The sequence below is a fragment of the Aquarana catesbeiana genome, linkage group LG12 (assembly GCF_042186555.1).
Source record: "Aquarana catesbeiana isolate 2022-GZ linkage group LG12, ASM4218655v1, whole genome shotgun sequence".
NCBI classification, from domain to species: Eukaryota; Metazoa; Chordata; class Amphibia; order Anura; family Ranidae; genus Aquarana; species Aquarana catesbeiana.
In genome coordinates this window covers 209,817,297-209,845,105 of record NC_133335.1, presented here as the reverse complement: position 1 = coordinate 209,845,105, position 27,809 = coordinate 209,817,297, and the positions used below count along the sequence as shown (strand labels likewise).

Below are 27,809 nucleotides of genomic sequence, written 5' to 3'. Positions count from 1 at the left end.
TGAAATTTCGTGAGAAATAATCCGCTCCTCTTTTCTGCTTTAACAGGTGATACACGATCTGAAGAACTCCGATTACAATTTCATTTACCAGACTCCACCCGCCTCTCCAAGTGGAACCTTATCACGAAAGACCAGCACCAACAGGTATTCTTCAGAGGCTTGCTGCTGCGGGAGGGTGCCTAGCCAGGGGGCGAATGACTTTCCTGCTTCCAGTCCTTTCTTGAACACACAGATACTCACACCCACACTTGTTCTATTATTAAATTCAAGTTTTCTTTTTTTTTTCTCCTGAAATGTGCAGCTGTTTATTTTTCTTTTGTACTTTTTTTTTATTTTTTTTTTTTTTACAAAAAAAAAAAAAAATGTTCTTAGATCAGCATTAAAGGATAAGTTCACCCTTTGTAACTTGTTGCACTCGTATTTAGGGTCTAACATTTAACATGTTACCTTGGAGCAGCTGACCTCTGACCCTCCTTGACAGCGGGCTTGGGATCCTCTTCCCCCCCACCTGCTGTTCCTTTTTTAAAAACATTCCAGGGTTTTCTGAGTTCTGTCAATGAACTGCGGCACTGCCACTGCGGCAGACAGCTTATAGTACTCTATGGACTGCGAGGCCGCTGGTGAGCATCCTCATAGTGTCCTCAATGATCCTGCACTTCAGTAACTGTCTGCCCATGTGGAAGGTAGAAGCAGACAGCTGTACTGAGTGTCCGCAGGAGCCTAACATTGCACCCGCAGTCCGCTGATCGCGAGTGCAGTGCTTTACACACTGCAGTGTAAAAAAATATAATGCACATTTTTTAACCTGCATGTACATTCATTTTTTTTTTTATTATTTTACAAAGGGTGAACTTGCCCTTTAAAGTGGTCCTAAAGACTAAACATTTTTTACCTTCGTGATTGTAAAGGTTAGTTTGTTATTTTACAAAAAAAAAAAACATGTTATACTTGTCTGCTTTGTGCAAGGGTTGTGCACAGAGTGGCCCTGATCCTCCTTTTCTGGGGTGTCCTGGAGGCGCTCCTGCTTCCTTTTCTTTATCGAGTGCCCCCACGGAGAGAGACTTTCCATGGGGGCACCCCTGCGGATGCGCTCACGAGTCCTGCTGCTGCGTTCATTGACACAGACAGCAGGACTCGGCACCGCCCCCCCCCCCCCCCCCGCTCCCGTGTCACTGGATTTGATTGACAGCAGCAGGAGCTAATGGCTCCTGCTGCAATCACTCTATCCAATGAGGACTTGAGACAGCCGCTGGAGCTGCTAGGCTCATACTCGTCTCTGGAACGATCGGGTTCTGGTGAGAAAAAATGGGGAGGGGGGCTCTGGGGGACAGCATCAGCGCAGAAGGTTTTTCACCTTAATGCATAGAATGCATTAAGGTTAAAAACCATGAGGGTTTACTACTCCTTCAATACATTCTTTGCATTAAGCTAAAAAATGTTTAGGCATCAGAATCCCCCCTCACCTCGCCTTTTACTTACCTGAGCCCTCATTCATTCCCGCACCGTGGACGTCTGCAGCTCTTTTGTCCCCTCACTTCCGGGTCTCGCTGGCTTTGCTGGGGCACCGAGAGCCATTGGCTTCCAGTGCTGTTGATCAAAGCCAGTGATGGGGGGCGGGGCCAAGTCCCGCTGTCTGTGTCAATGGATGCAGCAGCAGGGCTCGGGAGCGAGCATGCACCAGTGCCCCTATGGGAAGCGGCTTCCCATGGTTGTCACTGGACAGAGGGGCGGGGTCAGGGGCCCAGGTGGGGGACCTGAGAAAAGGCGGTTGCACAGAGCAGGTAGTATAGAGTATAGAGATGTTTGTTATTTTTTATTTATTTTTTATTTAACTTTACAATCGCTTTAAGCTAAGTTATGAGTTAATTTGTCGAACACATTTTTAACCCTTTTGTTACCAGATTTTATTTATTTATTTATTTTTTGCTTGAATACCCACACCAAGTTTGGTAGCATTGCCATGTGTCCGTTGACAAAAACACTGTGACCAATTTTTTTTTTTTTCAGATTGACAGCGGTTCTGAGAACTAGGGACACTCTATTCACATTCCTAGTTTTCTGCTGCAATTACTAGTTCTGCACAGCAAGGGGCATTTTATTTTTGGACTTCTAAAGTCCTATTGTGGTCAAGAAGGGGTTAACGGCATAAACACGTATTAAATAATACAACATGTGAGAACACCTAGATGCGTAAAAAAAAAATCCATGAAATGATCGAAAGGGGCTGTCGTAGTAATCTCTAGCAGTCTTATTTAATGTGTCCCTATCATTACAGGGTCAGAAGTGAACTCTGCACAACCTGTCTTTTAGAAAAATGGCAATCAGTTCAGGGCTCAGTGCCAGATGGTATACAGCTAGGTGCATATACAGTCCAGTGTGTGTAAATCATCTGAAAGGGGGGTGAATAGGATCCCGCGCAGTCACCGGTAGCTCCTCAGACAGGACCAGAAAATCCCTCAATAACATGCAAGGGAAGTAAAAAAGGGTGCCAGGTCAGCGTGCGTAAAAATCAACACACATTTTATTCAAGACACACATGTAAAAACGTGGTCCCAAGTATAACAGATGAATGCATAGACATGCCAAAGTGCAGCTGTAGTGGTAAGGATGGACTCGGCTGTGGCTGTGAAACCCAAGGAGGTACCAACAGCAAGAGGGCAGTGTGGTGGCAGTGGCGTCAGGAGCCTCCATGTGCAAAGCTGACAGGGGCCAAGACCAAGAGGGGGAGGGCAGCACAACGCGTTTCCGAGGCCCTTTCCCCTTCATCAGGCAAGGTCACAGGTATGCTGTCCCTTCAGAACGCATGCGCCGTTGGCGTCACCGGCTGCATGCAGTGTGAATAAACCGTGTAGGAGATATTCACTATACCTACAGGTAAGCCTTATTATAGGCTTACCTGTAGATACAAGATCAAAAAAAAGAGTTTGCTTTCACTTTAAAGTATATGTAAACCCTCCCCTTGTAAAGTAACCTGTTAATTTTAAAATAAAGGTACAACATTTGTGTATACATGTGAAAAAAAAAAAAATATATCTAAATATTATTTTAAGTGATCACATGCCCTCTGTTTTCAGCTGCATAAGGAGCTCAGTGAGCTGGGGGAGGAGAAACAGCAGTAGACTGATCTTCCTGGAGGAGGGAGGGGGGGGCATGTCAGCACAAGTCTGATCATTGGAGGAGAGCAGGCTGAGTTCCCAGCACAGTCAGAAAAGTCCACTGTGCTCTCATGCCTAGTGTGATCAGTTTTAAATAGGAAAGCAGAGGGACTGGCAGGATCACCAGGGAATTCACATAAATGAAGCAATACAAAGAGAACAGGATACTTTCTCATACAAGTACGTGGGACAGCAGCCACATATCAGGAATATAAAATGTTGGGTGTACGTATTCTTTAACTTTTAGATACTATGTGGACGTTGCAAGCCACAAACGGACACCTCGGTGAAGTGCAGTCTTGCTCTCATCTATGAGAGTATCGGTACGAGGACACTAAGACCCCTTTCACACTGAAGCGTCGCTAAAGTGCTGATCGTTTTTGCGGCGCTTTCCGTACGCTAGTGGGGCATTTTTTTTTTTTTTAAAGGTCACGTGACCTTAAAAATAATCACAAAAAAACACATTTTGCAGCACTTTTAAGGTGCTTCAGAAGCGATGCCCATTCATTTTAATGGGCAGGGGCGTTTTTGGAGCGCTTTTTACAGCGCTCCAAACCTACACCAAAGATGCTACTTGCAGGACATATTCTAACGTTCCGCAAGCGCACCGCCCCAGTGTGAAGACACTCGTGCACATGAATGGGAGGCAGTTTTTAGGCGCTATTTCTAGCGCTAAAACGCCTGAAAACTGCCTCAGTGTGAAAGGGGTCTTGGACTCGGTTCACACTGCCGCGACTTGAGATTCGACTTCAAGTCGCGTGACATGTGAAATCCCATGTTGGTCAATGAGAGCTGTCTTAACTAGCACTACTGAAGTCGCTCTGACCTTAGAAAAGGTTCCTGTACTACTTCGAGGCGACTTCTATCCGACTTGTTCCCATAGACTTTAATGGAAGTTGCCTTCAAGTCAGATCCTCATCTATATTGATGTGCTTTGGATCTGACATTATAGGAAGGATTACCCAGGCATTTCCTGAAAGTCTATTCAAAGTCACATCAAGTAGTACTCAAGTCGTCAGGAAGTCGCCTGGCAAAGTTGCACCGCACTGTAAGTCCTGCGACTTTCAGGTCATGGCAGTGTGAACCGAGCCTTGTTGAGGGAAAAAAAAAATGAGAATTGTGCTTTTCCAAATACGGTTCTCATTCTGATAACACCACATAGGAGTGTTGGAGAACTCACTTCCTAACAAACTTTTACATACACTTTTGCCAATGTTATAAATAGCTCTTTATTAGTCGGGGGGGCGGTTTTTCAGTTTTCTGATTCTTTAAATGGTAAGCACCTGCATGGAATGTTTCCATGACTCAGCCAATAAGTCCTTCCCATGAATGATTCCAGAAAACCTCTCCGAACACTGAAAAGATGTTACTTGTTCCAGACTTGTTGGTAGTTGTCTGTTGCTCGCTCTGTGTTGTTAAAGGGAAAATAATAGGCTGAAATCTCTGTTGTTCGGGCCAAAAAAAAAAACTCCTCGTCTGTTATTACTGCGACTTGCTTCAGCTTAGAAGTTTAAAAGTACTGCGCTGACTGTTGATCGAATCCACCTTTTTCTTCCTTAAAGTGGAAATTTATCCATAACAACTTAATAAAAAATAATGTTCTTTTAGTAGCAAGGAACTTGCATTCCTCGATAATAATTCTGCTACCAAAGTGTGTGCTGTAAATTGCCTCCAGCATTGCTCCTGTTTCTTCTTGCTGGAGACTGCCATTTTGCTAAAGCCCAGAGCCCCCTGAGCAGCAATAAATCTTTAGGCTGTCAACAGATCGGCCTCAAGTGGTGGCTCTGATTTTCGGCACAGTGCCAAAAAATAGAGAGCAACTGAGCATGTGCAGAGCAGGGTGAGACCATGTATTACTGGATATTAAGCAGTATAGACACTTATTTTTAATTTGCTATACCTGCAGAAGAGGCCAGTCTGATGAAGACCTAGCAGGACTTAATTTTCTGAATAAAGTTCCGCTTTAAATCGCAGAATCTCTTATCCAGCTGTACAGTCTGCACGCTCGGGCCAGGAGCTTTGAGAGTCCTTCAGTATGTTAGTCTGGGGAAGAGTCCAACTCCCTATGACTGCTGCAGCGAGCTTGTCTCTTGGCCCAACAGAGGTAACTCCAGGTGGGAGAAGGAGTTAGGGGTGCTTAAAGCTGATAAAGTGTATCTTCATAATCCCCCCCCCCCCCCGGGTGAGCAATATACATTGCAAGGACAAGGCAAATTTTATCTTTTTCTGCTCTGAAGGAATAGCGGTTTGTTTTGCCATGTCCTTTGCTGACTGATTCTGTATAGGAGGGTCACTATAATCACCTGGTGCACTCTCTGTGTTCTGATGGGAAAAGTTGCACTGTCTGCATCCCTTTAGAAATATTTAACCCTTGGAGTATCTCACCAAAAATAAAATTCCCATTACTGCAGGTGCCTGCGCAACCACGGGTTGCAGGAAAGAAATTTTTGCTCATTTTCCCCCACCAACACAGTCAGTGTTAATGCAGGAATCCCCCCAGCTGAGCCATTGTCTTCTCCTCGCTGGGGAAGCCGTCCCCACCAGGAGAAGACTGTGATTATTGCTAGCCGCTACATCACCTACTAGCGATGATTGCAAGTAAAGTCAAGCAGGCTGGTTGAACCCAGCTTGATCGATCGATCAACTTGGTACATTCAGCCTGCCCATACAGGTTTCGAATTTTGGCCGGCTCCTGCAGAATCTATGGTCTGTGGCCGGCACTACATCTGGCTGCCCACTTATGAAGAGGTAGAAGTGACCGCAAGTGGACATTTAAAACAAAGGATGCTTTGTATAAAATGATTATATTTTGATCTATAAAATATAGAGATTAGCTTGGCATGTCTCAAAGCAATTAAAATAAAAAAGGATGTAGTCATGACTTTAACCACTTGCCGCCTGCGCTATAGCCAAAAGATGACTACAGCGCAGGCTTAAATTGCCAGGAGGGCGTCCATAGACGTTCTCCCGATTCCCGGGCGGCGCGCTCTGTGATAGCCGAATCCGTGAGACTCGTCCGATCATAGATCGGGTAAAGGGTCAATCACAGCAGGCCCTTTACCACATAATCAGCTGTCAGCCAATGACAGCTGATCACGTAAATAAACAAATGGCGATTATCATTTTTTTTTTTTTTTTTTTCCCTGACACTGTCGGCATCAAGCAAAAAGAAGCTGAGGCTGCTGTTAGAGGGACATCGGTCCTGATCGTGCTACAAATCAGTGCCTCCTGATCAGTGCCCATCAGTGCAAGCTATTAGTGCCGCCTCATCAGTACTGCCTATCGGTGCCCATTGGTGCCACCTCTCCGTGCCAAATATCAGTGCCCATCAGTGCGCATCAATGGAGTACCATCATCCAGATTGAGATTGGGGAAGTGGAAATGCAGGGGCAGTTGCTGGTGCTGACCAACGCAAGTCCACACATGAGAAGTTTTGTTATGGACTATCTCGGTACTTGGTAATAGATAACAATTGATCATAAAATAAAGTTTAATGCATACAAAAAAATTATATATACAATGTATTTCCTTATAAAAACAATTTGTATACGCCACAGTTAACAAGCTACTAACGGGTTCATCCGTAGAGTTTCTGTTGAGAGGGGGTATACATAAAAATCCTCAACTGGTTTCGCGGCAAGAGACCGCTTCTTCAGGAGGGATGGTCTATGAAAACAAATAATGCATTTACACAAAGCATAATAAACACAGCAAAGGAATTTAACAAAGGGTTACATTAAATATTAAAATAAGGAGACCAGCTCACCCACTCAAACGGGACCAGCAATCGACATGGCTCGGCAATTCCCCCCACGGCGGACACGGGGGATTGTAACTATGTGTGTTACCAAGCTTCTTTTTAGCTTTCAAATTTTTAATTCCAACATTACCTTTCAATTAGATTCTGTTAATTACAATCCCCCGTGTCCGCCGTGGGGGGAATTGCTGAGCCATGTCGATTGCTGGTCCCGTTTGAGTGGGTGAGCTGGTCTCCTTATTTTAATATTTAATGTAACCCTTTGTTAAATTCCTTTGCTGTGTTTATTATGCTTTGTGTAAATGCATTATTTGTTTTCATAGACCATCCCTCCTGAAGAAGCGGTCTCTTGCCACGAAACCAGTTGAGGATTTTTATGTATGCCCCCTCTCAACAGAAACTCTACGGATGAACCCGTCAGTAGCTTGTTAACTGTGGCGTATACAAATTGTTTTTATAAGGAAATACATTGTATATATAATTTTTTTGTATGCATTAAACTTTATTTTATGATCAATCAATTGTTCTCTATTACCAAGTACCGAGATAGTCCATAACAAAACTCAGTCCATAACAAACTCAAAAACGTTTTGTTTTGTTTTTTTCAAAATTTTTGGTCTTTGGTTTTTTTTTTTTAGCAAAAGAAAAAAAAACTCAGTCATGATTAAATGCCACCAAAAGAAAACTTTATTTGTGTGAAAAAAAATTATAAATATATCTAGTTTGGGTGTACAGTGTTGTATGACCGCGCAATTGTCATTCAAAGTGTGAGAGCCCTGAAAGCTGAAAATTGGCCTGGGCAGGAAGGGGGGGGGGGTATAAGTGCCCAGTAAGCAAGTGGTTAAATATCCTTTAAAACTGGTTACATTTACAGCTTGGGATTGAAACATTTTTAACAGTAAATACTATTGGTGGGAAAATACAGTCAGACTTTGTCCGTCAATCTAGAGAAGTATATTCCACTTTGTATTGGGCTCTGTCTGCTCCCCTCCCTTTGTCATTCCACCTTTCTCCAACACAAAGCCCAGACCTTTCACTCTCTGCCCCTCTCCCGGATTCTCGATTCTGCTCTTTTTTGTTTTGTTGTGAAGTGAGTGTAGGTTGTTTTTTTTTTTTTTTTCTTTTCTGTTTTTTTTTTTTTTTTTTTTTTTTTAGAAAACGAGCCTGCACATCTAGGAGCATGGCATCGCTGTCTGACTGCCTGCCAATTACCCGCAGACCTCTTCCTCAGGAAGAGTTTTAACAGATGTTTGGAAAGTCACGGAGCAAATGGAAAGGGGGAGAGCCGACTTTTTTTCTGTTTGCAGCTGTTAAAAATAGCTTTGACCCTTTTGTCGGAGGCTAACAGCTCATGGGGGAGAGAGTGAGAAACAGGGGTCAAGATGCTCTCTCCTTAGCATGCGAATTAAAATCCCTGCAGTTTAGCCTCTATGAGATGAATACAAATATTTTTTTGTTTTTTTGGTTTATTGTTTTTTGGTTTATTGTTTTGGGGTTTTTTTTGGTTTTTTTGCTATTTTGTTTTTTGGGTTTTTTTTGGTTTTGGTTTTTTTTTGGTTTTGGTTTTTTTTTTTGGTTTTGGTTTTTTTTTGGTTTTGTTTTTTTTGTTTTTTGGCTTTTTTTTTCTTTCTTTTTAAAGCATGAAGAGGTGTTTCTGTCTGATCTGAACCCATATGAGAAAATCACTTAGGTCGGCCATACATGGTTCAAATTTCGGCCGGTTCAGGAGGGACCAATCGAGATTTCAACCACCAATGGGCAGGGTGGATGTCCATCAATCGACTTTCAGTACAATCAGCATGTCTGATTTTAGGCATGCGATTATTGCCAGGGGCTCTAGCCACTAGCAATAATCATTGTGTCCTCTTGGCAGGGATGGCTCCCCACACTGGCAGAACACAATCGCTCTGCAGAAGGGATTCCCCCCATCAACAACAATCTGTTGATGAGTGAATCAAGCGGCATCTATGGCTTACTTTTTTTAGGCTTTAAAAAGTTATTTTTAGTGTTTTTAAATCTACAGCTTTCAATAAAAAAGATCCTGCTGTTCTGGCGCTTCCTGTTATTGGGCGACTATGATCTGTCCATGTTTCCCAGTTGTTCCACTGCGTTGTCACTCTGCCAAGCAAGCTTACAATGGGCTCAGATCTGGTCTTTTGTCACCAGTAAACCTCCTTGAGAAATGCCATGCATCCAGTCCCGGAATGTTGGAGATTTACTAAAACTGGGGCACACAGAATCTGATGCAGCGGCGCATGGTAACCAATCAGCTTCCAGGTTTTATTCTCAAAGCTTAAAAGCTGTCAAAACCAGATACCCGTTCCCCTTACCCCCCTAAAAAGTTCCAAATGTGACAGTGGAGAGGAGGAGGGTGGAAACAAGCAGAACTTCCCCTTTTGGGTGAAGCTTTGCTTTAACTAGCGTTCTGTAGGATCCTAGGGTTCCGCCAGTGTTTGTTAAAGGTTCCTTGAGCTGTGCCTCATTGGTGCCTCCAAAGTTTGATGGCCAGTGCTAGTTGGCACAGTCTGTGGCATTACAACAATGATCTTTGAAAGTGTTGTGTCTGTAAGGGTGGCATTCTAACCACCACTGTAAGGGGGCCATTATTTCCACTGACTACCAATGTAAGGGTTATTCTTCCCACTGCCCACCGATGTAAGGGGTATTCTTCCTACTGCCCACCGATGTAATGATATTCTGCCCACTGATGTAAGGGTTATTCTTCCCACCGATGTAAGAGGTATTCTTCCCACTGACCACCGATGTAAGGGGTATTCTTCCCACTGCCCGCCGATGTAAGGGATATTCTTCCCACTGCCCACCGATGTAAGGGTTATTCTTCCCACTGGCCATCAAAGTAAAGGATGATCATCCCACTGACCACTAATGTAGGGGCAATGATCCCTGCTGACTACAAATGTAGGGGCCATAATCCCTACTGACTACTTATGTAGGGGCCATAATCCCTCCTGACTACTAATGTAGGGGCCATAATCCCTCCTGACTAATAATGTAGGGGCCATAATCCCCACTGACCCCTAATGTAGGGGCCATAATCCCCACTGACCCCTAATGTAGGGGCCATAATCCCTCCTGACTAATAATGTAGGGACCATAATCCCCACTGACTACTAATGTAGGGGCCATAATCCCCACTGGCTACTAATGTAGGGGCCATAATCCCCACTGACTACTAATGTAGGGGCCATAATCCCCACTGACTACTAATGTAGGGGCCATAATCCCCACTAACTACTAATGTAGAGGCTATAAACCCCACTGACTACTAATGTAGGGGGCATAATCCCCCCTGACTACTAATGTAGGGGCCATAATCCCCACTGACTACAAAAGTAGGGGCCATAATCCCCACTGACTTCAAAAGTAGGGGCCATAATCCCCACTGACTACAAAAGCAGGGGCCATAATCCCCACTGACTACAAAAGCAGGGGCCATAATCCCCACTGACTACAAAAGCAGGGGCCATAATCCCCACTGACTACAAAAGCAGGGGCCATAATCCCCACTGACTACAAAAGCAGGGGCCATAATCCCCACTGACTACAAAAGCAGGGGCCATAATCCCCACTGACTACAAAAGCAGGGGCCATAATCCCCACTGACTACAAAAGTAGGGGCCATAATCCCCACTGACTACAAAAGTAGGGGCCTTAATCCCCACTGATTACAAAAGTAGGGGCCTTAATCCCCACTGATTACAAAAGTAGGGGCCTTAATCCCCACTGACTACAAAAGCAGGGGCCATAATCCCCACTGGCTACAAAAGTAGGGGCCATAATCCCCACTGGCTACAAAAGTAGGGGCCATAATCCCCACTGGCTACAAAAGTAGGGGCCATAATCCCCACTGACTACAAAAGTAGGGGCCATAATCCCCACTGCCCCATCCCCAGGCTGCATTAGACTCCCCTTGGAAGGATATCCCTGTGTAGTCACGTGGCCTTAGGCCAGCCAGTCCCTGGACATTTCCTCTTGCTCTTTGACAATAAGGTCCTCCTACTTAACTGCAGAAATATCAGACCTAATGGACGATGGAGAACAGCTATTAAGCTATTGATTAAGTTTGCCTCCTGGATCCTTATATCTACTGGCCACATGAACAGAGAGCAGAAGAGGAAGAGAGATTCTTTTCTAATGTTACTGATATAGTGCATCTCATGGGATTCTCCACTTTCATGACAGTGTAGTTCATATTTCCTCAATCGGTCCCACAAAGTAAACGAGTATTTGGACTCTGCCTATTTTTCCAAACTTTAGACATTGAAACAAAATACTCCTTTGGGGGGGGGGGGGGGGGGTATGGGGATCAACTTAGCATTTGCACACAATGCAGCCCCCATCCAGCTTCAAGCTCACAGTGAAAATATTAGGTGTCCTTCTCCTTTAAGGTCCTGATCAGCCCCGGATTGAGGAATCTGTGCTCCAGCCATGTCCTAACAAGGTGGATGTTCTTTGCTATAGATGATTCAGTCGTTAGACAGAAGTGTCTTGTTTTAATATGGCCATTTAAGGATTCCCCAGCTCTGCAGGATTTGTCAGGTTTTTTTTTTTCCTCCTTGCGGTTAGGATTAGTGAGGAAACCTACAGACTGTTTATAAAAGAGGACTATTTCCAAACTCCCTCAGGGCCTGCGACGGGAGACTTGGGTTCTGCTGGAGATGATAATGTGTGTCTGTGTGCAGGGACAAGGTCATAATGAACAGACAACCAGAGTACATAGGGCCTTAACCAGTGTAGATGTGCTTCTCTGCTTAAACATTGTACAGACATCCCTGTATATTATACAGAAAATTCCACCGTCCTGTAGGGGGAAAGAGAATCCTGTATTTAAATTACGCCTTAGATGCAAACCCAGTCACTAAGATCTCGTATAACTTTCACCTAGTAATGTCATTCCAGAAGTCATTTTTAATATTTCTAAATCTGCAGCTTTCATTAAAGTGTCGAAACTGCAATGATTATTTTTAATCCTCATGTTGCTATCATTAGTAAATGGAGTACACTTTATTGCCAAAATTATTAATAAATATTGGGACGCCTGCCTTTACACGCACATCAACATTTTTTGGCATCCCAGCCTTAGTCCGTAGGGTTCAATATTGAGTTGGCCCACCCTTTGCAGCTATAACAGCTTCAACTCTTCTGGGAAGGCTGTCCACAAGGTTTAGGAGTGTGTCTATGGGAATGTTTGACCATTCTTCCAGAAGTGCATTTGTGAGGTCAGACACTGATGTGTTCTATCAGGTTGAGGTCGGGACTCTGTGCGGGCCAGTCATGTTCCTCCACCCCAAACTCACTCATCCATGTAATTATGGACCTTGCTTTGTGCACTGGTCCAAATCATTTGGTGGAGGGGGGATTATGGTGTGGGGTTGTTCTTTTAGGGCTTGGGCTTGGCCCCTTAGTTCCAGTGAAGGGAACTCTTAAGGTGTCAGTATACTAAGACATTTTGGACAATTTCATGCTCCCAACTTTGTGGGTACATTTTGGGGATGGCCCCTTTCTGTTCCAACATGACTGCGCACCAGTGCACAAAGCAAGGTCCTCAAAGACATGGATGAGTGAGTTTTGGTTGGAGGAACTTGATTGGCCTACACAGTGTCCTGACCTCAACCTGATAGAACACCTTTGAGATGAATTAGGGTGGAGATTGCAAGCCAGGCCTTCTCGTCCAACATTGGTGCCTGACCTCACAAAGACTCTTCTGGAAGAATGGTCAAACATTCCCATAGACACACTCCTAAACCTTGTTTAAAACGCTGCTCTTTAGCAGACTTTCAGAAGTGGGTGGAGACGAGACCGGTCATCCTGCACAAGGAGATGGCGCAGCAGTGACCGGTCTTTATTACGAGACGTTTCTGCTCAGAGGTCAAGTTTCTCACCGGATCACTGCACAGATCTGGAGGAAATATACAAGCACATCAAGATTCAAGGAGGAATATTTGGATGACGTTTGCTGATCTCGGGGTTCAGCTTTAAAGTATAATTGGTATTGCCAATTAATGGTTTAGTCTTTAGTCCTAGCTATAGTTTAACAGTGCAATGGAATTGCAGGATCTGGTATGTAGAGCTGTGCTTGGATTTGCAGATCTCTGACCGGATCAGCAGGTACATTCCTATACCCAAAGCTGCAGAATAGAAGTGCCATCTAGTGGACAGTTCAGGTATTGTGCTTGCACTTGTAAACCAAAGTTCTTCTGGCATGATCGCTGGTTTGTGTCTCGTCAGCAGCTATTGCACACTGGATAGAGTTACATCAGCAGAGCTTTTCAGCATAGACTCCTCTGTAACTTTACACTGCTATCAATATCTCTTCATTACCCAGCATCCCTCGGCCTCTCTGCAGAAGAGGTAGCTTACATTACCCAATTAATGGAGGTTACTATAGGTCAGCTCGATGTGTAGTTTTGCTTTGCTATCCAGTTTCGCTCGTTCCCTGGTGCCGGCTACTTTTACATTCCGATAGAAAAGGTGTTTCACTGTATGGAATAATAATCCATTGTTGGGGGATTCCCAGGATTTGTTCCATCAAAGGTCTCTTGTTAGGGATCAGTGGGATGTATTACACAGAGGGCATTGTGACCCATGTCAGATGTATGTGCCTTTGGTGAGAGGCTGCCAGTTCTTAAAATGGCCAAAGTAACTGATATTTTGGTGGGAGGTGGCGGATTTCATTGTCGTCATCATCACTGCTTCTTATATGTGCCACGGGCTGCAGCAAAGTTCCCAGCTCCGCCTACTTGCTATGGCTGCCACAAAGAGTGTTCACAATCCCTGTAGTATATTATATACAAGAGACTGCAGAAGGATAACTGAGGGTGTTACTTTTGACAGAGAAGAGTACAATGCAGACTTATGCGCAAAGGGGCAGATTACCCTTTAGAGTAGACCTATCATCAATTATATTTCCATACTGGCATGCAAAGTAAAGTTTAACACTTTCGGGTACTTACACCGATCAGCCATAGCAATATGACCATCCACCATAACAGGTCAAGGCATGGACTCTCAACAGACCTCTGAAGGTATGATGTGGTATATTGGCCCAAGTTCTGTAAGTTGCAAGGTGGGGCCTCCATAGATCGGACTTGTTTTTCCAACACATCCCACAGATGCTCGATTGGGTTGAGATCTGGAGAATTTGGAGTCAACCGCTTGAACTTGTGAATTTGGAGTCAACCGCTTGAACTTGTGAATTTGGAGTCAACCGCTTGAACTTGTGAATTTGGAGTCAACCGCTTGAACTTGTGAATTTGGAGTCAACGGCTTGAACTTGTTGTGAATTTGGAGTCAACGGCTTGAACTTGTTGTGAATTTGGAGTCAACGGCTTGAACTTGTTGTGAATTTGGAGTCAACGGCTTGAACTTGTTGTGAATTTGGAGTCAACGGCTTGAACTTGTTGTGAATTTGGAGTCAACGGCTTGAACTTGTTGTGATCCTCAAACCATTATTGAATTCCTCAGACCAGGCCACCTTATTGCTTTGCTCTGTGGTCCAGTTCCAGTACTCATGTGCATCCTTGTAGGGGCTTTTGGCTGTGGACATGGTTCAGCATGGGCACCCTGACCAATATGTGACTACACAGCCCTATACACAACAAACTATGATGCACAGCGTGTTCTGACACCTTTCTTTCAGAAACCAGCATTGGCTCTTTTAGCAATAATAGGCTACAATAGCTCTTTCACTGGATCAGCCTACACAGGCCAGCCTTCGCTCCCCATGTGGCTTGGCTGGCCATGTCACCGGTTTTGCTTTCTTAGCTGGAGGGGGAATGTTGTGGAAGGTCATCTTGCAAGACTGCAGAGATTTCTGCTTGCATAGCCGAGATTGATGTGAGAGATAAATTACCATAAATATTGCACGACTATCGGATAATGATGTACGAGTACCGATTACTTTTTTTTTAGTACCGGCCGATACCAATTACCAATACCTACCGCAAATGTTTTGTTTTCACTGCAGCTGTAAAATGTGTAAATATATGTTAATATATATGTGTACAAATATTCACTAACAGAGCAAACAAAAAAAAGTTTTAATTGTTTATCGTTTATAAAATAGGCTTAAACAAAAAAAAAGCAGGAAAATAATAATTAAATGGAGGAGATTAGGGAGTTAATTAAGGCTGATTAGAGTAAATTAAGGGTTAATAAGGAGTTAAACAGAGGAACATTTTGTTCATCCCTTTTGATCTGCAGATGAAGAAACAAAGCTACAAAAAGAAACAATGTTTCTTTTTATTTTTGTGTTTCAGCTGCTGAGCAATGTTATTAATAACCTTTTTTTTTTTTTTTTTTTTTTTTTTTTTTGACAGCTACACTTACCGGACTTCTTTTACACTTCAGCTGTCAACAGGGGAGACCCACTGACAGCTCAAAGAACCGAGCCTGAAAGTATCGGTTTCAGGTATTGGTGCATTTGAAAATACTCGGTATCGGCACTGATACTAGTATCGGTGCAACCCTCATTTTAGCATCCATTAAATGCCGAATTGAGTCATCTGTGTAAAGTGGTTGGGGCAAGTGGTCTGCATTTAAAGTGCAAGTTCAGCTTTTTGTGAAAAATGAGAAGGTGAACTAACTCCAAGTATCCTGGCCACCCATCCAGGACCTCACTACGCATAGCAGCTGTGATGCTCCATGCTGCCAGTGAAGAGGTCCATATACTGCAATACACATACATACCATAGTGGGTATCCATCCATAATGCTCCTACTAACAAGCACTCGTTGGTCAACATGACCGTGCTGACCAATGAGAAGCACTTCCTTCTTCTGGCACAACTTACAGGAAGAGGAAGCCTCAGATACGCTTCTCATTGGTCCTCACATGACTGCGTTGACCAATGAGCCCTTCCCATTGCAAGTATCATGATTCATACTCCTGTATTACGGTATACGGACTGCTACACCAGCAGCATGGGGCATCATGGCCGCTATGTGCAACTGGGTCTGGACGTCTCCAGGATAACTCAGAGTTAGTTGACCTTTTCAATTTTTGTGCAAAGGTGAACTTACCCTTTAAAAAAAAAAAATAAATAATAATAATTGCTTTAATGATAATTGCTTTATAAAAGCTGACGTGGGTAATGTCCGTTACACTATTGGAATATTCAGTGTAAGGTCATGTGACTTCATTTTTTGTGCTTTCTCTCCCTATCAGCTATCTACATGGATCAATGAGACACGTTCCATCTATGGACTCAATCTCAAGCTCAATGGAAGGCCTTCATATTCGTCCCCCGTCTGCCATGATGCTGGAGACCATGTTCCAGGTAAGAGTCAGATAACTATAGTTGTCAGAGTAGCATTATAGTCCACTGTTGTCACCATCAGGAAACCCGTCCTGAGAAATGCCATGCAGAGCTCACTGGAGTGCATGGAGACAAAGAGACTGCAGGAGATCGGCATTGCTGATGCAACAAAGGATACAAAAAAAAAAAGCTAGATATTCATTTTTATTAGGAAAAAAAAAGGAAATGGTTTATAATACAAAGTACTTTAGAAAGCTAAATGTCACTCAGGGTTTACATGACTTTTTTTTTTCCAGTAGGCTGTCACTATTCATTTAAAATGGTTGTAAACCTTTACATATACTCAATAAAGTGATTGAGATTAAACAATTCCTCCTACATAAGTTGTATCTGTTTTATCTGCAGTCTTCTCTTCCCTACATCCATTCAAAATCCAAGAGTTTATAAAGCTTGCCTGAGCTGCCAGAAAAGCAGGAGGCAGAGAGCTTTTTTTTTAGATGACAATTTTTTTTTTTTTAATTTATTATTGCATTTTAGTGTAAATATGAGCTCTGATGTCTTTTTGACCCCAGATCATATATTTAAGAGGTCCTATCATGCTTTTTTTTCTATTACAAGGGATGTTTACATTCTTTGTAATAGGAATAAAAGTGACACAATTTTTATTTTTTTAAAAAAACAGTGTAAAAATAAAAGGTAAAATTAAATAAGAAATTTTTTTTTTTTTTTAAACGCGCCGCATCCCGCCAAGCTCGCGTGCAGAAGCGAACGCATACGTCAGTAGTGCCCGCATATGAAAACGGTCTTCAAACCACACATATGAGGTTTTGCCGCGATCAGTAGAGCAAAAGCAATAATTCCAGCCCTAGACCTCCTCTGTAACTCTAAAAAATTCTACAGGTTGCATGTTTTAACGTCGCCTATGGAGATTTTTAAGGGTAAAAGTTTGTCGCCATTCCACGAGCGGGCGCAATTTTGAAGCGTGACATGTTGGGTATCAATTTATTTGGCATTAGCTTTCACAACATTGTAAACAACACATCTAAACAAGAGGCTCGGTCCTTAAGTGGTTAAAGCTGAACTCCAACCTTCCCTTCTGTCTTGCACAGTTGTACAGGCTTTTCTCCTGTACTCAAATAGCTCACTCTGGTTTCACTGCACACAGTGAGCTTCTTGCAGTCTGCATTGGAAGCTGAAGCAAGTCAGGGCCCGCCTCATTTCCTGGCTGGAGGACATCCAGCAATAAATCATGGGTGCCCAACCTGTGCGACTCAAGCTGTTGCGGAACTACATGTCCCATAATGCCTCTGCCTTTGGCAGTCATGCTTGTAACTGTCAGCCTTGCAGTGCCTCATGGGACTTGTAGTTCCGCAACAGCTGGAGGGCCACAGGTTGAGCACTCATGCCGGTGTCTTGCCGAGAAAGTTCCCTCGGCGGATAAGGACCCCCCTGTACTGCGCAAGCGCTGTGCTTGCGCAGTACGAAGGACTAGGAGCCCCCGAAAATAGCCGAAGCTGAAAAACTTCAATCAGCTGTACACGGCGCCTGCGCCCTTGGTCCAGGTTCAAGCCCCACCATCCAAGTGGACCTAGAGGGGGAATAAAAAAGTAGCGAGCGAAGTGAGCCCGCGAGGGGCCCTCTTACAGGCGCCGTGTACAGCTGGTTTCTTTATTTCGCTTTGGCTATTTCCGCCGGCTCCTACTACGCAGGCGCTGCGCCTGCGCAGTAGAGGGGGGTCCTTATCCGCCGAGAGGAACTTTCTCGGCAGAACACCGGTCTAGCCCTTTCCTCCCAAGCCTGACTGTCTCTGGCCTGCCCCTTTTATTCCTTGGATTTCAGCTCTTTCAAACATAGAGGCTCTGCATCACATGTGGGCAGTACCTAGGTAAGTACGCCTGCAAATGTAACCCACCTACAAACGGTCGTAACTCCAGGTGGACACCCACCTATTAGGGCATTTTGATATTTGCATTTCTCCTTCCAAGAGCCAGCCCACTGCTTGCAACAGGGCTGAGGGCTCTTGAGAGAAGTACGGATGGTGGTATGATATTTTCAGGAAGCTATGTGCCCGCAACCTGCTGGCCTCTCCCACCAGCCATGATCTGCCTGCATTGCATAGAGAAGTACAGAGACCCAGAAATGACCTCACTGGATATGTAATGGAAGCCGGTTTTATTTAAAAATGTAATTAGCGTGTTGATGAATGGAGGAAGGAGAACCAGGGAGGGCAAAATCTAGGCGGATTAAACTTCAGCTTTTAAATATCCCAGGTCTGATAACAGACGTTTGGCCTCGATGAAGGTAAAGCACGTTTTGATCTTTCATCGTTCCTGCTGCAGTAATAGCTCAGCCCTCCTTTCTGCGCCCAATTCATACCGATCTCACATGCACCGGTGATTAAACACACAGAGCTCTCTATAGATACGAATCTCTCCATTCAGCCTGTGAGAAGGTCTTAAGAGCACTTGACCTGACAGAAGCTTCCTCTGCTGCGCACAGTGCCAGCAAACACTCGGTCAGGTGTAGTATTAGTGCAAGTGGTAAGGGAAGTGCTTCACATGGAGACACACTTGACTCTTGCCCCTTCAGCAAAGCATTCCATGGCTGGCTCTTTTTTTTTTCCTTTTATATCTCACTTTAAGTACATAACAGCACACTCTGCTTTCATGTACAGGAAGCTATTTTCATTAGGGGCTCACCATCACGGGTAAGTCCGGTCTTATACTGGGGGGGGGGGGCGAGGCGACCTTACATTCTAAGGCTATAAGACCTCATTCTGCTGCTGGTAAACGGATGTTTAGGAGCAGTTGGGCATTTTTTTTTCAGCTGCCCCTGAACTCTCCTCTGTTATCTTATCAGTACATGTACACAGGGGAGTTTATAGTGGTTTCTAGGCAGTTGAGTTTAGAAGCTTTTTTTGGAACGCAAAAAACTGTTCAGATGGATGTTCAGAGGCATTTGAAACGCTAAATGCCTGTAACAGCCTGTAAACTGGTAACTCTCGTTTAGCAGCATTTTAACAAAAAAAAAATACATTTTTCTTTCCACCACTTCTAGACGCAAACGTGGCATGTACGTCCGCTTTTAAACGCCGCTTTCTAGCTGTCAAGTTAAATCCATTCAGGAGAGGTTGAAGAACGTCCCGTGTACATGAAGCTTAATACACTGATTGAAATGTGCCAACTGGAAATGTGGACCTGCTGAATTTAGATCACTATTCTCCCCGCTGACCCCCGACGATGGGGCGCTATTCTCCCCGCTGACACCCCGACGATGGGGCGCTATTCTCCCCGCTGAACCCCCGACGATGGGGGCACTATTCTCCCCGCTGACCCCCAACGATGGGGGCACTATTCTCCCCGCTGACCCCCAACGATGGGGGCACTATTCTCCCCGCTGACCCCCGACGATGGGGCGCTATTCTCCCCGCTGACCCCCGACGATGGGGCGCTATTCTCCCCGCTGACCCCCGATGATGGGGCACTATTCACCCCGCTGACCCCCCGACGATGGGGGAGCTATTCTCCCCGCTGACCCCCGACGATGGGGAGCTATTCTGACCGCCGACGATGGGGGCGCCATTCTCCGCGCTGACCCCCGACGATGGGGGCGCTATTCTCCCCGCTGACCCCCGACGATGGGGGCGCTATTCTCCCCGCTGACCCCCGACGATGGGGGCGCTATTCTCCCCGCTGACCCCCGACGATGGGGGCGCTATTCTCCCCGCTGACCCCCGACGATGGGGGCGCTATTCTCCCCGCTGACCCCCCGACGATGGGGGCGCTATTCTCCCCGCTGACCCCCGACGATGGGGGCGCCATTCTCCCCGCTGACCCCCGACGATGGGGGCGCCATTCTCCCCGCTGACCCCCGACGATGGGGGCGCCATTCTCCCCGCTGACCCCCGACGATGGGGGCGCCATTCTCCCCGCTGACCCCCGACGATGGGGGCGCCATTCTCCCCGCTGACCCCCGACGATGGGGGCGCCATTCTCCCCGCTGACCCCCGACGATGGGGGCGCCATTCTCCCCGCTGACCCCCGACGATGGGGGCGCCATTCTCCCCGCTGACCCCCGACAATGGGGGCGCCATTCTCCCCGCTGACCCCCGACAATGGGGGCGCCATTCTCCCCGCTGACCCCCGACAATGGGGGCGCCATTCTCCCCGCTGACACCAACTATTTCTCCCCCTAATACCAAAGATCGGGCTGTGCCCCACTTAAGTCTGAAGGACAGTAAACTGGCCCTTTCTTTAGAAAGTTTGGAGACCCTGCTATAAGAGGAACCCTTGAAATTCAGTCTCTAAAGCCCAACCTCCGTTTTGAGCAAGGCCCAACATTCCTTAGAAAGCAGCCACAGCCTGAGAAGGAAAGCCTGTCAGCATGCTGCAGGGAATGATCTTTGCTCTGTGTGGAAGCAGTGGTTCCTCTGCAAAGGTTCAAGTCCAAACTAGAGCTTCAACTGGGAGCAAGAGATGTTCTGGTTGCACAGCTATAGGTCTGACTCAGCAGGGGGCTGCTTTCTAAGGACCAGTTCACACCAAAATGTGATGCAGGAAACCCACATTCCGTGTGCATTTCCTGCACCATCTTCAAAACCTACTGCTATCTGCAGCAGATGTTAGTGCAGTGCGTTTCCCTGCTTTGCAAGTTGCTATTAAACGAAGCGATTGCAGCCAATTCAAATGAATGGGCTGAAATGCACTGCACCCAGATTGTATGTGAATGGCACAGGAAGGCACACGGCGTGTCCCTGTGCAATTTATGGTGTGAACCGACCCTTAGACTTTGCATACCCTTTTGTATTGAGGCACCTGGCATGACTTGTCTCCCCTTCACTCCTTCGTCTTTCCCAAAAGGGGAAGTTCCGCTTTAAGGCCTCCAATCCCCTCCTTTTCCCCAAATGGCACTTTTTTTTGGGGGGGGGTTAGAATGGGCACCTGGTTTTGGGTACGCATGCATAGTGGGCACCTGGTTGTAAAGCCGCAAGCTATCACAGCTGAGTGCCCACAGTTAAGATGCCGGCGCCAGGAACAGAAGACAGAGGGAGCAGACGGTTCAGGTGAGCACATCTCTGGACCGTGGGACAGGTGAGTGTCTGTTAATTAAAGTCAGCAGCTACAGTTTTTGTAGCTGCTGGCTTTTAATAAACATTAAGCTTTAAAGTTATTTAACTAGGGTATCAATCACATATTTTTTACAGATTGCTTTACAAATAGACCCAAAAGGTGGGAAGAACGTGTTTACATGCTGCCACCTGCATTGTGTTTTTCACTCGCTTGCACACACTTCCAATCACTGTTGTTCAACGGAAGTGCCTATCCAATGGTCCTACTGGAAAAATCCACACATTTACAAAGACCCTTTTCACATTGGGGCTGCCTGTGCGTTCGTGGTCAAGCGGCGCTTGTGTTAGCAGCGCTTTACCGCCGTTTTAGCAGCGCTATTCGGGTTAAAACCACCCCACTAGTGGCCGAAAAGGGGTTAGATCCGCCCACAAAACGCTGCCGCTTTACCGCCGACGCCCCCCGCAGCTCGGTGTGAAAGCTGTCTTAATGTTGCAAGGGGTGCTTCGAGCATGTCCTATTAATATGGGCAGCCTACATCACATATTCAATTTTACAGTTGGACCATCTTACCTTAGGTCCGTTGTTTGTAATTACTTCAATCTTTGCCGTCTTGCAGTCAGTATAGATGATTTTTCTCTCTCTTTCACGTGCAAACAAAATGCACTTATGTTATAATAATTCACACCACAAATCTTTCTCTTTAGGATCCCAAGATGAATAGCAATCTGCAGATGTCTTCCTCCAGTAGTCCAAGTGAGGAGTTCCCAAAACCAATCCAGACCAACGATGGATTTCGGCCTCCACCTCCCCAGGTCATGGCTAAAGTAAGTTTCTAAAATCTCTGCTTTGATTGGTCTTTTATGGGAACGATGCTTTTACCACGGCTGGCAAAAGAAAAATCCCCTGCAAAGGCAATGGTATAATGTGCTAGTATTCATCTTACCTTAAAATTTAGACACCATACACACTATTAGATTTTCTGCAGATTTTTGTCTTCAAATTTACCAAAGCCATATAATATGAGGTCAAACCTTAAGAGTTTCAATTTGTATGCAATCAGGCAGGCCTGGCACTACATGGTTTTGGTAAATCTGAAGACAAAATACTGCAGAAAATCTAATAGTGTGTATGGGGTCTAAGCCTTCCAGCAGTGCGCTGTCACCGCTGAGAGGGTTTCCATCTTCACCCGGTCTGTCTTCCAGGCTCGCAGGCTTCGGCTGTATGGCCGAGCCACGGTGACGTCACTCCCGCACATGCGCACTGGAGCCATCAGCTGCGGCACGGTGCCCTGAAGGTCTGGCACGGTCTGACACCTCTTGTTTTCCTTTCAGCCCAAGCTTCCACGGGACCACCTAGCTTTGGCTTTAAGCCAAGGACTCAGCGCAGAAATACAACTTAGCCGGGACTCTCTGCATTGCTCGAGCGGATACAGCACACAGACTACCACCCCGTCATGTTCCGATGACACCATCCCCTCTCATGGTGAGCAATATAGATCATATATAGTTGAAACCATTCCTTAAATAATGATACACTGGAGCCACTTTACCTTTGTACACAAGTATAAGTTGATCATTGTTTTTACTGAAAAAGGGCTTTTCTTTTATAAGGGAGGGGGTTATTTGGAGCGCTCGTAACTTTATTCCAGATGCAATTGATAAATACTTATTAACATGAGCACCTTTTTAAATTTGATTCAGATATGGGTCATAAGGGTCCAGGATGTATGCTGAAGGACCCCTTTCATTTGAGTTATATGGGATCAATGAATCCAAAATTCTGCCCTGCCCACACATGAAAGCATAATGCGTCTGGTGTGGGTGAGATCCAGTAATTAAATATATATATATATATATATATATATATCTGCCATACATGGCTTGAATTTCCAACGATTCCTGCTGAAATTCGAGCCGTGGGTGGCCCGGTCTTAAAGCAGAGCTCTACCCAAAAGGGGAAGCTCCGCGTGTCTGCGCCCCCCCCCCCCCCTGCCACATTTGGCACCTTTTGGGTGGGAGCGGAGGATTCGCAGTAGGAAACTGGTTGTGAAGCCTCAAGGTTCACTGCTGGTTTCCTTCATCCAAGATGGAGGCACTAGTACCCAAGACCCGATTCAAGAATTGGCTCATGTGAGGACACAGCTGGATGCCTGGACAGGTAGATGCCCTAATAGTAAAAGTCAGCAGCTACAGAGTTTGTAGCTGCTGACTTTTAATTTTTTGGGGGGGGGCACTGGAACTCCCCTTTAAACACCCAGCTCAACGAAAGCCAATTTTCAATTTCAATTGACTTTTGTTGAAGTAGCTAAGTGGAAAAATATTAAAATGAATGGTGACTGCATCCAATCAGATGCAGTCACTGTTAGGGCATTTTGACAGCCCTGGGTGCTGGCTGTAAGAATACAATAGCCGCAGGGGGCCGTGAATGGAGGAATCTATTACATTGCTCTACTTTACTTTAGCCCCTGGGCCAAATGAATGAAATGTATATGTGTATGGCTAGCCTAACAGCCCAGTTTGCAGGGAGGTGGCAACAGAAGCTGTAAAGCTAAAGTAGCTAAGAAGGGTCCTGCCAATGCCTTGTAAAGGTTTTCTATCACAAGACTGGCTAAACCAATTTGGACAATTTCTGACAGTTTAAAGTGATTGTGAACGATCACCTTCTGAAACGAGCCATTCAGTTTGAATTAGAAATGAACAGGAACACCAGGGATTTCGCACAAGGGAGGCAATATAGAGAGTACAGGATACTTTCTCATACAAGTACATGGTACAGCAGGCACGTATTAGGAATATGAAATGTTGGGATAATAAACTCTAAACAATTTACATCTATGCATTTTAATTTGCGATTCGAGTTTTTCTTTAACTCTTCTAATCAACCCAGCCAAATCTCTTGCTTCTGGTCATCCATTGTCTTGAGTCACAGCTCATCATTGCAGTTTTGGCTTTGCTGTTAAAGGAATCTGCTACAAAGCAAAATTTCTATCCTAGAAGCAGATGTCCTGTGCATTCCGGCATATTTCACTTTTCTCCGTCCAGCACAGTGAATACAAGACTGTTCAATCTGTGTTGCACAGGTGCTAGGCCTCTAGGGCAGCAACACCCCCCAGCAACAATGGTCCCCACCTCCCCAGCAACAATGGTCCCCACCTCCCCAGCAACAATGGTCCCCACCTCCCCAGCAACAATGGTCCCCACCTCCCCAGCAACAATGGTCCCCACCTCCCCAGCAACAATGGTCCCCACCTCCCCAGCAACAATGGTCCCCAGCAACAATGGTCCCCAGCAACAATGGTCCCCAGCAACAATGGTCCCCAGCAACAATGGTCCCCAACCCCCCAGCAACAATGGTCCCCAACCCCCCAGCAACAATGGTCCCCAACCCCCCAGCAACAATGGTCCCCAACCCCCCAGCAACAATGGTCCCCAACCCCCCAGCAACAATGGTCCCCAACCCTCCAGCAACAATGGTCCCCACCCCTCCAGCAACAATGGTCCCCACCCCCCCAGCAACAATGGACCATCCACAACAAAATACCACCCCTGCAACATTAGACCCCCCCCTCCCAGCAATATAAACAGATCTCCCAGCGGTCAGCATTATTAGACCCTCCAGCAGCCAGCAGCAATAGCCCTCTCCCTCAACAGTAGATCCCTACAAGCACCATAAGACACCCCCCCCCAGCAACAACAGATCCCCCACAAGCAATAATAGACCCTCACACAAATTTAGATCCCCACCAGTGACCATAAATCCCCCAGCAGACAGCATCAATAGACCCTCCAGCACACCCCTTGCTATTACATACATTTGGTGCTGGAGGAGCCGGAACTGCGTTCCAGCTGAAAAAAACCCTGTGTTCAGCCCACACCTAGAAGCACCAGTTGTTGCAGGGGACAGAGCAGCAGACAGAGCTATAAAGGTAAGATCCAATGGCTATGTTAGGGAGGTTGGAAGGAGAACAGGTGAAAAGTGCTATGTACACTATATGGTCAAATGTGTTTGGACACCTGAGTGTCGCACCTATCCTATAAGGCCAAAAGTATGTAGCAACCCCATGCAGGTAATTTTAGTTCATATGTTTTAAATATAGGGTACTGTTAATGGTACAGCATGCAAAGATGTTTTAGACCAGTGGTCTCCAAACTCTGTCCCATGGGCCAAATGCTTGCCTTTATCCAGCCCTTAGGGGACTGTTCCTCCCACTAACACCAGCGATGAAGCACCATTCCTTCCACTGACACCAAAAGTAAGATACTATTCCTCCTAGTGACACCAATGATGGGGCACTATTCCTCCCACTGACACCAATGATGGGGTAGTTCTCCTCTTGGTTAATCCAGTGAATGGGGCACTATTCCTCTCACTGATATCAATGAATGGGGCACTATTTCTCTCACTGATATCAATGAATGGGGCACTATTCCTCTCGCTGACACCAATGAATGGGGCACTATTCCTCTCGCTGATACCAGTGATGGGGCACTATTCCTTTCGCTGATACCAGTGATGGGGCACTATTCCTTTCGCTGATACCAGTGATGGGGCACTATTCCTTTCGCTGATACCAGTGATGGGGCACTATTCCTTTCGCTGATACCAGTGATGGGGCACTATTCCTCCCACTGACACCAATGATGGGGCACTATTCCTCTCGCTAATACCAATGATGGGGCACTATTCCTCTCGCTAATACCAATGATGGGGCACTATTCCTCTCGCTAATACCAATGATGGGGCACTATTCCTCTCGCTAATACCAATGATGGGGCACTATTCCTCCCACTAGTACCAATGATGGGGCACTATTCCTGCTAATCACAATTGTGCAGCATTAATCTTTTTTGGTTACTGGGGAAGGCACTTTTGTGTCCCAGAATGGCTATGGTGCACAGTCACCCCCATAATAACCGACCAGAATGTTGTGTATAAACTCAAGTGACCCCCACAGAGCTCCGACCTCAACACTACCGAACGTTCACCTTTGGAATGATTTGGAACACTGATTGTGAGTCAAGTCTTCTCATCCGTTCCTGACCTCACAAATGCTTTTTGGCTGAATGGACACAAATATCCACAAGCACACGCACCAATCTTGAGGGTTCACAGCAGATTGAAGGCCCATACTAGCCGCGAGGGAAGGCCAACTTCATATTAATGCCAAAGGTTTTGGAATTGGGTGCCCAACAAGCTCATATAGGTTTGATGGTCAGGTGTTCCCAAACTTTTGGCTGTTTTTTGTAGGAGGGAGATAACTGTATAAAAAGGAGAAATGTCCATAAGTAGCAATAAACTGATGAATACATGGTTTCAAAAGGAAAAGTTTTGTGCTCATATAACTACAAGATTCCATCCAGTAGACTGCCATGTTGGGTGCAATAGTCCATCTCACAGTGGAGCAGATTGCTCTATCTTGAAAGGGGTTGTGCTGCACAGAGGGCATATTGTAATCATCTAGTTGATAAGTTCCTTCATTCTCTCTCAACCAACATATGTGCATTCTTTCCACAGCAATAAAGAAGGATCCCTCTCTTTTTGGTAAGAATCTGCTTTTTAATTAGATTGGACTGAGCTGCTCCAATCATGTATGACTTGGGTGTTGTGCCTGTTTCGTGTGGCAGCGATGTGTGGCAAAAACAAAAAACTACTAAAGAAACTGTCCCCGGCTAGGATATCTATTAAATTGCATTGTTCTGTGTGCAAAGCCCCATAAGATAAATTGCTGGATAGAAGTGTTAAGAACATTATGACAAATAATGTGTTTGTATGCACTGAAAGAAGCAATTGGATAAGCTGCATCTCCCAGCAAAAAGAAAGAGAGAAAAAAAAAAAGAAGCGCTTCTGTCTTCTAGTTAGGCCTTTGTTACTCTCAGCATACCTGTCAGTAGTAGTAACTTAAAGAGGGACTAAACTTTAGAAGCAGTGCCCAAAAAAAAGACAGGCGGGGGTCAAACAAATAGTCACTGCCTGTGGTCTGCCTGCAGCCAATATTTCCCCAATTACTGACTTCTGATGCGTTTTTGATGCGTATGTTTTTTTTCTGCACCATGCCTGTGTGGAGGAGGCCATCTTGGTAAAGGCCTCCAGCAAGCAGAGCAGTGGACAGCACAGTCAACAAATCTTAAGCCAACCACAGATGGTTTGAATCTCAGCCAGTTCAGCAGGGGCCAGCCAAGATTCGATCCATCTATGGGAAGGCTGGTTTTACCCAACTCAATCCATCAATCAACTTGGATACAACCAGTCTGTCTGATTTTTATTATAAATATGATGAGTGCCGGCGGCTATAGCCACTATTAGTAATCATTGCGTTCTGCCGACCTGGAAAGCTCCACGTTGGCAAAACACAATAGCGCCGCGGGAGGGATTCCCCCATCAACACTGAATGTATTGATGGGGGAATGGACTGATTTTCTTTCCGTTTTTTGGCTCGCCTTACTCCAAATGTCCTGTGACTAGCAGTCAGAGGGTGCAGTACCTTATATCTCACACTGTAGACATACAACTATGGGTCTGTAGGCACAGGAGTGCGTAGGCACACTCTTCAT

General features: G+C 45.5%; 1 protein-coding gene across 2 annotated transcripts in view; it reads left to right on the top strand.

The window, feature by feature from the left end:
* The window catches only part of LOC141113484 (protein MTSS 1-like), a 209,954-nt gene that overhangs the window by 166,217 nt on the left and 15,928 nt on the right, over window positions 1-27,809 (top strand). Inside the window, exons 9-13 of one of the 2 annotated variants that reach the window (XM_073606615.1) lie at window positions 47-144; window positions 16,099-16,210; window positions 21,963-22,082; window positions 22,590-22,740; window positions 26,773-26,799. In XM_073606615.1, coding sequence (XP_073462716.1) covers window positions 47-144; window positions 16,099-16,210; window positions 21,963-22,082; window positions 22,590-22,740; window positions 26,773-26,799 — 508 coding nt within the window. The remainder of the gene's footprint in view (window positions 1-46; window positions 145-16,098; window positions 16,211-21,962; window positions 22,083-22,589; window positions 22,741-26,772; window positions 26,800-27,809) is intronic. The other variant, XM_073606616.1, reaches the window with a different exon arrangement.